Here is a 14465-nt window from a genome sequence, read left to right on the forward strand (position 1 = left end):
TTGGAGGGGACTTTAGCAATGTCCTGACACTTTGACCCAGCAAGTCCCCTTCTAGGAATCTCCTTTTTAGCAATACTTGCATATATTCCAAAGCTCTATGTAAAAGGATGTTCACTGTAGCATTGTTTGCATGTACAAAAAAATGGCAATAATCTATATCTATCAACATGAAAATGTTTAAACAAAAGATGGCATATCCATATTTTAGAAAATTTTGCTAATAAATGGAATGAGATAGATCTACATATTCTGATATGGAAAGGTGTCTGTGATATTTTAAATGAAAAAAAGCAAATTGCAAAAGAGTATCTATCATGTGCTTCCATTTTAAAATGTTTTTAATGTTAATATATTCATAGAAAATTATGTTGAGGAATATGTACCAAAGATTACCAGTGGCGATCTCTGGCGGACGGTATCCAGATTTTTGTAATGTTTACATTTTTATGAGTATGGATTACTTTTGCGAAGAGAGGGGGAAATAAAATAAGCTGAATTATTTCCTCAAGGGAGGAAAGAAAAAAAAAGAAAAGAAGTACGCCTGCAGAGATTTATTCACTATCTTTAGGTGAAAGGTGTCAGTGTAATTCCACGGTGAGTGCATCTCAGATTCTGGCCATCTGGGCAAGGGTAGTGTTTAGTCAGAATGAACCAAAATGCCTGTGTTCCCAGAAGGGGACTGAGCCGCACTGTGTCTCCCTTCTGCCGTCCTCTTTCTGGCCTTGTGGTCGCCATGGCAGCTGCTCCTCAACCTTGGTTGATGGAGTAAAACCAGCTGGTTTCCCATTCCCTTCCCTTGCCTCACAAGGTGCACACTTTATTTCTTTTTCTTTTCTTTTTTTTTTTTTCTTTCTTTTTTTTTTTTTTTTTTTTTGCGGTATGCAGGCCTCTCACTGCTGTGGCCTCTTCCGTCGCGGAGCACAGGCTCCGGACGCGCAGGCTCAGCGGCCATGGCTCACGGGCCCAGCCGCTCCGCGACATGTGGGATATTCCCGGACTGGGACACGAACCCGCGTCCCCTGCATCGGCAGGCGGACTCTCAGCCACTGCGCCACCAGGGAAGCCCACAAGCTGCCGACTTTAGAAGGCTCTGAAACAAGGTGGTAAAGAGCTCGGCCTTTGGAGCTCAGGAGCCCTGGGTTCAAATCCTGACTTCACCACGCTCCTAACTGTGGGACTGGGGAAATCTGCTTCTCCTCTTAGGTGGTCTGTTTCCTCTTGTGAAAGATGATAGTCTAAAAGAACCTGCCTCAGGGGTCTTTGGAATGACGAGAATAGATAAGTATAGATAATGCTTGGAATAGAAAATAAACAATTGTCACCTATTATTATTGTCCTATCGATCGATCCTTCCTTGGTAGAATCTCCCATCTGTCTTCTGCTTGATAATCTCCTACCCATCCTTTAAGGCCTGGCTCAAATGCCATCACTGCAAAATCTCCTCTGGTCTCTCCCTGCACATCCAGAACTGATTGACGCTCCCTCATCATAGGTCCTGCAGGGCACTGGGTACCCAGCTTCACCACCGCATGTTATATTCTGGGTTTGCTTGTCTGTTTCCTCCATAGACCCTGAGTGCCTGTAAAGCTTCATTCCTAGTCATCTTGACTTACCTCAGAGTTTGAATTCCAATAATCATTTCTCAAATTGAATTAATCCCATCCCTGCCTCTATCACCCCAGGCCAGGCAACTTAAATCACAATGAAACTATGGTAACAGCTTCCTAATTGGTCTCCCTGCCTCTCTTTCCCCACTCTGATCCAGGCTAACGTTTGAGCCTGACAAGTCCCTGCTCAAAACCCTTCAACGACCGAGTGGAGTCGTAGGACATGGAGCCAGATTCTTCATTCCAGTTTTGCCACAAGCTGATGTGATCCCAAGCACGTTGCTTTCTCTAACGCTTAGCTGCTTCATCTGTAAAATGAAGGCAATCACATCCTCCCACAAGGCCGTAGAGGGAACTCAGTGAAAAATGCATGTGAGTGCATCACTGTTACCCAAATTTAGCTATTACTACTTCTGTTATTGTTGAGAGGACATGAGCATCAGGGAAGAAGGGAAGAGTATCTGAAAAGTCTCTGTCTGGGGACTCAAACTACATCCTGAATGGCCCTGTGACCTGGAGCAAGTTTCTCTAGTTATACACAAAGAGGTGAGCTCTTCACCTGGGGTCCCGTTTCCACCAGAAACTGCATTTAATGTGCCCTTTTGTGAGCCCAGTCCACAAAACGAAGGGGCAAATACTCCTCCCCATGCTTAAAATTAAATACAAATATCAGAGAACCTTGGTGCAGGCTTTTTGTTGTTTTTGCTTTTACCATTTATGGAACGCTTTAATACCCATTATCGGATCTGAAAAGGGCTTCAATGGCAAGAAGACACAGCAAACTCTTACCAGTAATAATCTCTGGATGGTGGGATTGGGGGTGATTTTAATCTTATTTGTGTTTTCCTAAACCTTCAAAATCTTCTGCAGTTTTCGAGCTGCATAGAGACATGGTTACACACGTTGCGAATGCAGTAAATGCCACTGAATTGTAAAGCGTACAATTTTAGGTTATATGAATTTCACCTCATCAGAAAGATGATGGGAAGCTGCAATACTACATGCATGATTTCCTAGTCACTTATTAAAGTGTGGTTTGAGGCGAGACCAAAAGAGAACTTTTAAGGTTGAAAAGCAGTTCAATCAGCTGTTACATTCCCCCACTCATGTTCAGGTCACTGTCCCAGGCTGCCAGCCTGCAGTGCGGTCCTCCGACCACCAGGGATCTCTGCGAAGGCCTCGCGTCCCCGCTCGCGAGCGAGCGCCTGCTCTTACTCTTGCGCCTTCGGAGCACTTGTGCGTGCAGGAGGCGTGGCCCAGGGTGGGCGCTAGACAGGCCAGGCAGACGCCTACCCGGTTGCCTGTTGGGTTCGTACCAGCCTCGTGTCTGACTGGTCTGCAGCCCCGAGTCCTTGCCGGGTCTTCCACTCCCCGCCCCCGGCTCCAGCCTTCTCCCGTCTGGGCCGGTCCCCGGCTTCCATCTCCCCCCCTCAGCGGGTACTCGTTCCCCGCCTGCTGCCCTCCACGGGTCCCTGTCAGAGCCCCGGCCCCATGGCTCTGCAGGCTTTGCAGAGCTCGGGGGTGGCCTTTCGCAAGATCCTGTGTCACTTCCCCGAGGAGCTGAGCCTGGCTTTCGCCTACGGCTCGGGGGTGTACCGCCAGGCGGGGCCCAGCTCAGACCAGAAGGTGAGCCCGGGTCGGCCCCACGCCGGGAATGTTCTCACGAGTTCCCTTTGCCTTCGGTCCCTCCAGAGCCGTAGAGCTACCTGTTTGCTCTGCGCACTCCACGTATCAACTGGCAAAGTAGAAGCCGTACAAAAGTGCTCCTAGTAGAACGACAGCGTCAGCTGAGTTTTGAAGGATACGTAGGAGTCAGCTTAGGTCTAGAGCGGGAGGTGCAATCATGCGGAGGGAAGAGCTGATGCGGGGACAAGATGGAAGAAAGGAAGAGAAATATTTGCCAGGAGCTAGTTCAGGTCTCCCAGCCTCGGCTGAACATTGGAGTTTTCTGGGAAGCTTAAAAAAATACTGATATCTGGGTTCCAACTGCGGAGATTGAGATTTAATTGGTCTGAGATGAGCCTGGGCTTCAGGAATTTTAAAAACTTACCAGGTGATTCCACTACGCAGCCAAGCTTGAGAATCACGTCTCTGGTTGTAGGAGAAAATACAAAATGATTCTCCTGACTTTGGGAAGCTGACGGAGTGATTGTAGGGTCAGGGCATGTGCAGTGACGTTAACTGACCGCAGAGTTAGTGATGAGCAGTATATTTGCCCCTGCTCAGGACGTGTAACAGGAGTCTGTTTAAGGCTACGCATTGTTCTCTTCAGAGTTGGCTGAGCACAGCAGTAATGAGGGTACGGTTTTCCTTGTGATTGCAGGTTTTTTTTTTTCTTCACCTTTGCTTCCAAGGTGGCGACAAGATTCAAGACATAGCAGACAAGTGGCAGGCAGGTATTTTCCATTTAAATGAGGCTTTTAATTGACTTTGATACAGCTTTTGAGCTCTTGCTGAATTAATGTAAAAGGAGCGGGAGTCTAGATGGAGATGTTTTCTGTCTGTACAGCTCGTGTTCTGGACTGGGTTTCTTTAATAAATGAAGGAAATGGTAGTGTGCAGTTTGCAATAGGGCCTCGTGGATTTGGACACCTGGCTGTAATCTTTCAGTTAACCTTCGTCTCTTCGCTTCCTGGTGAGGCCGTCTGTACTGTTGCTTGGATTTCCTGTTTCCCACCTATACTAGTATTTAAGTAATAGTTTTCTTTAAATTGAGAGCATATGAGAAATTACAGATGTGGGGCATATAGGTTGGGCAACCTAATTGTAGTTTGCAATAGGCTAGTTATTTTCTTGTAACATAAATTAACATAAAGTTTTAAAAAAACGTGTCCACCCCAAATCTTAAGTATCACCACTGGTTTGTGGATCACACTGTGGGAAACTCAGAACAGGCCTTGGCCTCCTGATTCTATGGCCGCCTCTTCATTTTCCTGTGTAGATTTTCCTTTGAGCAGACCTGGAATTCCCTCCAAGAAAAGGTCCTTCATTTTCCCTCACCTTCATTCCCTACAAGTTAACAAGTAAACTCCAGCACCTAAGTCTCTCCCAGATGAGCCCCTGCCCTCAGTGCCTTAGTGGCAGTTAGCCTCGTGTGGTGTTCCATCCTTTAGTCTCTCCTCCTCCCTTTCTACTGCAGGAACATTAGCATGGTAACCAGCCTCCCTCTCTGGTCCCATCTCCCGCCACTCCCCTGCCTGCGTCGCATTCCAGTCCTACCAGCTCTCATCTCCACAAGAGTGTTTTCCTCTAACAGTACTCCCTCCCTTCCTCAGGCCTCCTAGTACTTCACCAAGCCTACTGAACTCTTGCACATTCTTTTAAGACTCAGACTTATCAGAGTCTGGAAGGATATAAACCTGTAGGAAAATTCCTCCTTCTCTGACCCCACTCTGAGTGAAGTTAGTGCCTTTTGTGTTCTACCAAGTTTTTGCTAGCAACCTGTCTATTCTCCCCAGTAGACTTTGAGGTCTTTACCTCTATCCCAGGACCTATCAGAGCTCATCGTAGGTGCTCAGTGAGGGGTTGGCAAATGGGTGAGAGTTAAAATAACTTATTTCCCTTTACATAACACTTTATAGAGCTTGTCCACGTGGTGTTATTTGATCTGGGAGAAAAGTAGAGCACGTTTAACTAGATTTAGATGAAAGACAGTGTGGCCAAGTGGTCCAGCACAGAATTTGGGACCAGATTATGTCTGTCACTCAGTAGCCATGTGTCCTTGGGCAAGGAACTTACTCTGTGCCTTGGTTTTCCTTTCCTATAAAAATGGGATAATGACAGTACCTACCTTGTAGGATTGTTTTGAGGCTAAAAAGAGTTACTATATGTATAATATATAAAGTGTTTAAAAGAGGTCTGGAACATCACTTCAATAAGTGTTACTGTTATTATGTGAGTTGACAAAAACGAAGCTCAGATTGGTTCCAGAGACTTGCTTAAGTTTCTGATGACAGCCCTGGGTCGGCTGTTAATCACAGCAGCATAGAGTCTTAGAGCTTTCCACTCTGCCTAGGTGCCTTTCTAGGAATTAAAACTAAAATTATTCTCTTTTCTTCACCTCCCAGAACGCCATGCTGGACTTCGTGTTCACAGTTGATGACCCTGTTGCATGGCATTCAAAAAACCTGAAGAAAAATTGGAACCATTACTCGTTCCTAAAAGTTTTGGGGCCCAGGTTTATCACCACTGTCCAGAATAACTACGGCGCCGGGGTTTACTACAACCCATTGATCAAGTGTGATGGGAGGGTAAGTGACTGCGGGCCTTTGTCTTAACTTGGGTGGTTATTAACCTTTGTTAATAGAATACCAGCTAAATAGATGTGTTCTTACAGTTAGGAAATGTTCACACTTTTGCTGGATGAAGGTGGTGAATGTGACTGTTTTTATTTTTTGCCTTTGGCCAAATTTTTTTGGTTCTCAAATTTTAGTGTGCATCAGAATCACCTGGAGTGCCTGTAGGACGTACAGATTGCTGGTTCCCACCCCCAGAGTTCCTGATTCAGTAGGTCTGGGGTAAGGGTTTGAGGATTTGCATTTTTTAAAAACTGAGTGGTAATTGTCATATAACATTGTAGTAGTTTTAGGTGTGCAACGTAATGATTTGAGATAGATATAGATAGATAGATAGATAGATAGATATAGTGAGATGATTACCCACAGTAAGTCTAGGTAACATCCATCACCACATGTATTTACAATTGTTTTTTTTTTTTCTGGTGATGAGAACTTTTAAGCTTTACTCTCTTAGCAACAAAGATTTGCATTTCTAACAAGCTTTCAAATGTTGCTCATGCTACTGGTCTGAAACAAACTTTGAGAGCCACTGGTTTGGGCAGTGGGAGGAATAGGCGGACCCACTGTGGATCAGGGTGGAAATTAATCTTATCTACATACAGAGGGGCAGACACTCCCAGAAAGAAGTTGGAAGTGGAGAGGGTATCATAGGCGAGGGTTTCATAGGTAGATGGGAGCATATGGTGCCTCTTGTTGCCATCGGGTGGGTGGAATTTGATGAGGGGTATTGGAGAGCAGGTGAGAACCCCGATCCCAGCAGAGGGTTGTGTGACAGCAGGAACCCTGCCCAGCCGTCTTTCATATGGAGGGCCCAGGCTCTAAAAGGGCTTCCCGGAACTAGGCAGGACCCCAGTCTGAGAGGACCAATGGGGAACTGAGTCAGATGCCTCCTAGAGGTCAGCTGGGCTGAGGGTGACTCTGCTGTGCCAGCTTTGCTCCATGCTGCTGATGGCTTAGAGCAGTCATCCTTTGATGTGCAGACGAGTCACCTGAGGCTCCTTTTGAAATGCAGATTCTGATTCATTTGGTCCGGAATGGAGCCTGGTATTCTGCATCTGGTGATGCTGGTGCTACTGGTCAATGGACCACACTTTGAAGGGCAGGAGGTTGGAGTACTGACTTGAGAAGGATTTTGAAGACCTATCTGAACGTGGCAGGAACGAGTGCTGTGGTTGATTGGTGACATCTTTGGGCCATACATTTACTTTTCTGGTTAAGGTCCCACCTGACACCACCTGTGGTTCGCAGATGAGGAAACCAAGGTTCACAGAGAGGAAATGACCTCCCTAAGGTCTTGCAGCTAGTTAGTGACAGGCCCCTGTGATGTTCCCATTACCTCTCAGCTGTTACGCACCTGCAGCAAGAAGGGCTGTCTGCAATACTGCGGCCAGAGTGGAGGGAAGAAGGTTATTCAGCACAACGTTGCACATCCACTCTAGTCCTGCCAGACGCGTAGCTGTGTTCTTTCTCCATATTAATATTATGCTGAGCCGATCTGTAATTAGTAGTTTCAAATCATATTACAAGCTCCAGTAACCCAATGTTTGGGCATAATTATGTGCCAAAGGGACTGTACTTTTTAATTGAAATTCTTTAGCTACTTTTTAGATATCTGCAGCCTGAGAAGGCTGTTTGGGTACTGAAGTTCAGTGAAGTGAGTCTGAAGATATTTGTTGAAGCAAATGGGATTTCATAACCTGGAACAACTGCATTCAGGGTTTGTGTGAATTACTATTGAAGTGAGCTTGACCATAATTCCATGTGTTCAGCACTGATAAAGAGGTTTTATTTTTGAATGTTGCTTTGTGATTATAAAAGTGTTTGAAATAGCCTATAGTGAAAGAGAACTTCACCATGTAAAGGATGTCAGTGAAAACGTTAAAGAAAATTTCTTGTGCTCTGTCGTGAAGCAAACATTGGAAGCCCAGACTGAAATTCGGGGACCTGGTTTAACTCTGCTATATGTGGTACCATCTTGGGCACATCATCTGTTCTCTCCGAGCTTCAGGTTTCTTATTTCTCAAGTGAGAAACGTGAACTATGTTATCACTTCTTGAAGTGTCTGTGGTGAAGGACCGTCACGAGAGCCTGAGTTAAAACAGTGGTCACTTCACCTCGAATACCTGAGGAAACACACAGTCTTGGAAACTAATCCTTTGCAGAAGGTTTTGTGGAGATGTGTATTTTTACAAGGTAGGCAGTTTGAGTGGCTTTGGAAATGGAGCTTCTGCTCTGGTCAGAAATTCATTTTATTTCTTTACGTTTTGTACTTGCATAAGCATCAGTGTGGTATTTTGCTATTTTTCATGCCCATTTCTTTTCTTTTCCAGCTTATCAAATATGGCATTATTAGCACTAGTGTTTTGATTGAAGATCTCCTCAACTGGAATAACTTATACATTGCTGGACGACTCCAAAAACCGGTGAGTGAGTGTTTTATTAGGGACGTCTCTCCTCTCTGAACCTCACCTTCCTTTAATCTTTGTGATTGCAATGACGTAGAAATGAGTTTCACACTCCTTTCCCTCCCTACAGAACTTGTTGCCAGACAGTATCCAGGTATTACCTACACTGCTCCCTCCCTCCCTCTCAAGATTCTCCAGTTGTCTGAATGCATCAGGTTCAGAGTCAGTCCGTTTGGCTGCGGAGGATGGCAGAAGAGGTGTCCAGTGCCTTGGCGGAGCCTCGGTCGGCCTCCCCAGATCGCCACCTCTTCTGGAATGCAAGTGCCATGGGGCACTGTTTGCCCCATGTGCTTTGTCCCAACAGTGCCTGGGACGATGCCTGGCTTGTAGTACGCATTCAGCAAGTGTTTGTTGAATAAATGAATGAGGCAGGTCATCATTCTGAGGCTAGTGGACTCTGTTCCCCTTTATTCTCCTCCTCAGGCCCTACCCTCATTTGCGACGTTGCTGGAGGAGGCTGTAGGGGCAGGCTTCTCCGGCTTTACTAGAAATGGAAACAAACAGAAAACAGGAAAAAAGTCGAGAGGACTTGAAATTTTGACTCGCATTCACAAATAATCAGGTTTCCTCTTTTTTCCAGTTGTATAGTCTGTTTTCTGAGAAGGGATATTTTCGTAGTTTAAGAACTATTTGAGGACTTCCCTGGTGGTCCAGTGGTAAAGAATTCGCCTTCCAATGAAGGGGGCTCAGGTTCGATCCCTGATCGGGGAACTAAGATCCCACATGCCGCAGGGCAACTAAGCCCACGTGCCACAACTTTTGAGCTCGCGCACCTCAACAAGAGAGCCTGCGTGCTGCAAACTACAGAGTCCACACGCTCTGGAGCCCGCGCTCCACAACTAGAGAGAGAAAACCCGCATGCCACAACTAGAGAGAAGCCTGCACACTGCAATGAAAGATCCTGCATGCCGCAGTGAGGATCCCACGTGCCACAACTAAGACCCAGTGCAGCCAAAAAAATTTAAAAAATAAAAAAAGAAAAAACTAGTCGCAGTTGTCTGCGACTGCCTCCAGTTTCCCTTTCCCGCAGAAATCACGGCTAACTGGAGAATTCTTAGGATAACTAGACAGTTGCTAATCTCCCAGCAAGGAAGAATTTTCTCTGTGCTGTCAGAGGGTCTTAGGTCCCAAAGAGGGTTCAGGAATTATTCCCAAATGCCTCTCATGGGTGACTATGCTGCTCCTTTTTTGTCAGCTATGGCAAGAAATTAGAGAAATTTATACAGTCCTAGCTTGCTTGGTTGTGTCATAAAATCTCTGTTGATATATGTGGGAGGTTCAGATTCTCTTGCCTTGTATCTGGGCTTAAAATTTAACAGTGTAGATCATTAAGACATACAGAAGCATTTGATCAGGGTGATAGTTACATGGGTACATCCATGTGTAAAAATTTGTCAAGCCGTGCTGATTAGATTTCTTTGCTTTACAGTATATAATTTTTACTCCACTAAAAACACATTTTAAGTCTGGAAACAATAGGTTACTGATTTAATTTCATATTTATGTAGATGAATTTCTCATTTCTAGGCTGGATAACTAGTAAGCCTCATAATTAAGCAAATAAATGTAATTGGAAATTTGTAAATATTCCTTTTCTTTCCAAGTTTCTTTTTAAATATACAAAATATGTAGTTTGATGGGACGATTAATAAACGTGGAATTAGAAGCCTTGGGCCTTATTCATTCCTGCTACTTATTAGCTGTTTATGTGATCTTAGGCAAGTTGTTTTACCTTTCTGGACCTCAGGTAGTTTCTCTGTAGAATGGGAGTAGCAATCCTTGCCCTGCCTACTTCACAAAGGTGTTGAAAATTGGAAGCAGAATGGTAATGCTGGAAAGGACACAGGTGTTTTAGAATCAGACAGATCTGGGGTTTGGGTCCCAGCTGTGACACTCCCCAGCTGTGTGACCCTGCACCAGTGACTTAATCTCCCTGGGCCTTGTGACACCCTCACCTGGGGACAAGGCCAGTGACACCGACCTCAAAAGGTGTTTGAGAAATGCCTAGATCTAAAATGTCTGGCATCTACTAGACACTCAGGAAACAATCTTTCTCTTCTCTCTGTCCTTGCCTGTCTCAGAGTTATTTTGAGATAAAATGAGATATTGAATGTGATATTATTCTCTGTACTATGTTTTGTGCTTGGAATAGTTCAAGTTTTTTTAGAAATAGGCTGTAGAAAACTATAATGCCATGAAATCTCAGAATGTAAACACTGGAAATGACCTCACATTTCATCTAAATGTCATGTATCCTAAAAAGATTAAAACATCAATTCAAGGCAAGTAGTGACAGATACACTTATCATACAAAACTGCATTTCTCAGCTAACTTGGAGAAGAAAACGTTCTTTGTAACAGTGACTGCCCCTCCGACTTATTAAGAAGCTTCTAGCACAAGAAAATTAAACAATCTTAAAAACCATTTGAGGTGTTGAATATGACACGATTTTAAAAAATCAAAAATCATAAATGGGTGAATTAACTCTTCCACCCACACCTGCCTCCAGTTTCCCTTTGCCGCAGAAATCACGGTTAACGGGAGAATTCTTAGGATAACTATCTTTAAACTATTTTTACCTCTAGGTGGCAGCAAATATTAATCAAACTCCATGAAACAAATCCGATGGAAAGAAAGGGTTGGTAGCATTTTGGACAAAAATAATGGGTGACTGTCTTAAGAAAGAATTGTGAGAATGAGTGTGAATTTTTTGTTTCTATGTGTTTTAAAACGAGTTACATTAAATTATATTGTCTAAAGCTCTAAAATTATCTTCCATATTGCAAATAGAGTAGAATTTCTCAGTCACTAGCAATTTAAGTCTTTAAAAGGAATATGCAGAGGATATATGGGAACTCTCTGTACTTTCCATTTGGTTTTGCTGTGGACCTTAACCTGCTCTAAAACATAAAGTTTACTATCAAAAAAATATATAAAGGAGTACTTGGCTTAAAAAGATGGACATTTCTGGAAAAAGTTGAGTGCAAATTAAATTTCTATCAGACTTTACCATTACCTTACCTCATAATTGAGGAGATAACCCATTTTTACTTCTAGTGCAGCTTTAAGTTTGAGTTATTTACCAGTCAGTTTTCCAAGTCAAGAAACATGAAAAGTATTTAATAGAACCTTGTTGTGGCCAATCTTTTTTTAAGTCAGAAGAAGTCTAAAGTAGTATTTTCACTTCTGTAATTTATTTAATGTAAGTTGGATTTTTGTATTTCACGTTGTTTTGTATTTCATGTATAGATAACATGGCTTGAATTTTTAAAGCATTCACGTTGGCAAACAATGGTATTTTGCCACCTTGTTAAGAGGATTTTAATTTATTTTAATGTATTCATTCCAATATATTTTCTCTTTTACTTGCTAGTCATATAGCTTTTTATAACAGGTTTACTGAGATATAGTCACATAGCATATAATTCAGCCCTTTAAAGTGTACAATTCAGTGGTTGTTAGTATATTCACAGTTTGCAAGCATCACCATATTGTAACTTTGTTGATTTACTTTCTTGTAGATAGTAAAATCCCAGCGGTATAAAAGGTCCCTGAATGGGACTTGGAAAGCCCAGCTTACTATCTTGGCTCTGCCCGGCTGAGAGCAAATCTTTGGACTTCTAGCCTTGGAAATGAAAAGATTAAGCCATTCATTTACTTATTCAAAAGACAACTAAGTTTTTTTCTCTGTGCATGCCAAACGAATTTTTTTTAAAAAATCACCACATTGCTAGCCTCAAGAGCCCACAATCCAACAGGTAGATGATAAGGTTTTTTTTAATTCAGCTCAAATGTTCACTATTTCTTTTTGGTCCTCCAGCAAAAATTAGCCTTTCTGTTCATTTGGAATGGAAAACTACTGCGGGAAGTGTCATTTGCTTAATGGTCGAGTATTTGAACACTGAGGTAGGACTGTGTTCTTTGTGACTATAACTTCACTCTTTGCAATTCAAGCTCTGTCTCCATGTGACTATTATAGAGGAGACCACATGTGACTTTCTCTTTTTTTCTATCTTGAAAGGTACTCACAAATCTCTCAAGTTGGGCTTTTGAAAGTCCCTTCAAGTGTTGCCCCTTCCTCTCTCCAGTAAAGATTTTCCCCTTGGCAGTAGTGCTAATGCTATATCTGTGGTTCAGTTCGGGGCATTCCCAGTAAGATACAAACAGCTATTCACAAATCTGAGGACTTTCTTTTTTTCCCAGGCCTCTCTGGCAGTGTCCCAAGGGTTCACTGGCTTTTCACTCTGAACAACAAATAACAGTGCTTCTGAGACAAGTTGCTAGTTCACCTTACACTGGAGAACCAGATCAGCACAGTAGCAGAGTCTTCTGAACTGACATTTTTCCTTTGAGTAAGGATGATTTTATTTTCACTCTCTTAACCTTAAGTAGCAAACAGACTGCCTTTTTTTTTTTTTTAACAACCTCACGTAGACACTTTCTTGGAGAACAAGGGTATTTTATTGAAAAGGAAAATTTCCCCAAACTTTTTCCTTTGCATCTTTGTTAATAAAATAACTTCTGTTTTCATTGAGTTTCTGTAAAAAGTTCCCCCCCACACACACACACAGAAGAGGGTGAGGAATTATTGAGCAGGACCTGGTGAATGAGGATGAAAATAGGAATTTGGAAGTAAACAGGCTTCACAGGCTCACTTCACAAATCCTGGGTCCTGGTACGGTGTGCCACTGTTCCTCGTGGGGAGATCTTTTAACCCTCTGGGCCTCAGTTTCCCCATTAGTGAGATGAGGAGGTTGCCCTCCTAGATCCTTGATTCTGTATGGAGTATAAGGAGGGAACGTTATTCAAGGAATAGACATAGGAATTATAATAGGACCTTAAATTTTGTTTTAATCATCTTTCAAAATTAAAAGTTAACAAGAACAGAATGCATGAGGATAACTCAAAATATTTAGATCTGGATTTGCCAAGTACAAGGGTGTTACCCTGATTTTTGCCATCAACTCATTATGCAACCTTGGGCAGATCATGCTGCTGGACTGCTTCTTGCTTTGACTATCTGCAGATGTTTGCAATAATACTGAACTCACCCAAGTGCTGCAAGCCTTAATTCAGGGCCATTAAGTCCTTGTAATTATGAGGGAGGAGGTGGTAGTATGGAATTAAGCGGCTTACCTATCACATGAGAGGTTTGTATGTTATAAATATTCCCTTAAAAAAAAGTAGGGACAAAAGGTAAAAGACAGATTTTAGGTTCTTAAGCCAGATTTATAAAATAGTTATGTTTTCTAATATTGCTTTTCACAATTAATAAAAAAATTAGAGAAGAAACTATACTTGGGGATATACATCATTCCTGTCTTTCCTTGCTATCTAATAAAATTTTAGTTTGGAGTTTCTCATACTGTATGTGTCTTTTATGTGCCATCTGAATTTTGTCAGAAATTATCTATATTTGATAAATAAAAGGCAATTTAAGCCCTACTTTCTAGAACATGAGAAAAATGTGGTGACAGCACTAAATGATTTAGAGATGGTGGTTACATTTCAGATACATGGGTGTCCTTATTAGGGATTTCTAGATCCTTCACTTGTTGAGAAAATCAGTCAGAAGCAACATGATAGTTTAAGATTATGTCAGGAGTGCAAATTGGCACAATTGCTACAAAGAGCAATTTGGCAATTCTAGTTCAAAGTAATTATACACCTTAGAGCAGTGGTTCTCAAAATGTGGACCCTGGGCCAGCAGCATCAACGTTACCTGGGAACCTGTTAGAAATGTACATTTTCAGGCCCTAGCCAGGCCTACTGAGTCAGAAACACTGGAGGATGGGCCTAATAATATGTGGGGTTTTTTTGGCTGCGTTGGGTCTTTGTTGCTGCGCATGGGCTTTCTCTAGTTGTGGTGCACAGGCTTCTCATTGCGGTGGCTTCTCGTTGTGGAGCACGGGCTCTAGGCGCGCGGGCTTCAATAGTTGCGGCATGCGGGCTCTGGAGCGCAGGCTCAGTATTTGTGGCACACAGGCTTAGTTGCTCCGTGGCATGTGGGATCTTCCCGGACCAGGGATCAAACCCATGTCCCTTGCATTGGTAGGCAGATTCTTAAGTACTGCGCCCTCAGGAAAGTCCCATA

At 43.0% G+C, this 14465-nt stretch overlaps 1 protein-coding gene across 5 annotated transcripts in view; it reads left to right on the forward strand.

Moving 5' to 3' along the window:
- The first annotated feature begins 2864 nt into the window (after positions 1–2864).
- TAMM41 (TAM41 mitochondrial translocator assembly and maintenance homolog) overlaps positions 2865–14465 on the forward strand; it is a 55039-nt gene continuing 43438 nt past the window's right edge. Inside the window, exons 1-3 of one of the 5 annotated variants that reach the window (XM_030840849.3) lie at positions 2865–3233; positions 5675–5857; positions 8236–8328. In XM_030840849.3, coding sequence (XP_030696709.1) covers positions 3099–3233; positions 5675–5857; positions 8236–8328 — 411 coding nt within the window. In that variant the 5' untranslated portion in view covers positions 2865–3098. Of the gene's footprint in view, positions 3234–3490; positions 3661–3693; positions 3907–3984; positions 4004–5674; positions 5858–7703; positions 8099–8235; positions 8329–14465 lie in introns of those variants that run through there. The other 4 variants (XM_060307503.2, XM_060307502.2, XM_060307504.2 and 1 more) reach the window with 4 other exon arrangements.

This window comes from Globicephala melas, chromosome 11, assembly GCF_963455315.2.
Source record: "Globicephala melas chromosome 11, mGloMel1.2, whole genome shotgun sequence".
Classification (NCBI taxonomy): Eukaryota; Metazoa; Chordata; class Mammalia; order Artiodactyla; family Delphinidae; genus Globicephala; species Globicephala melas.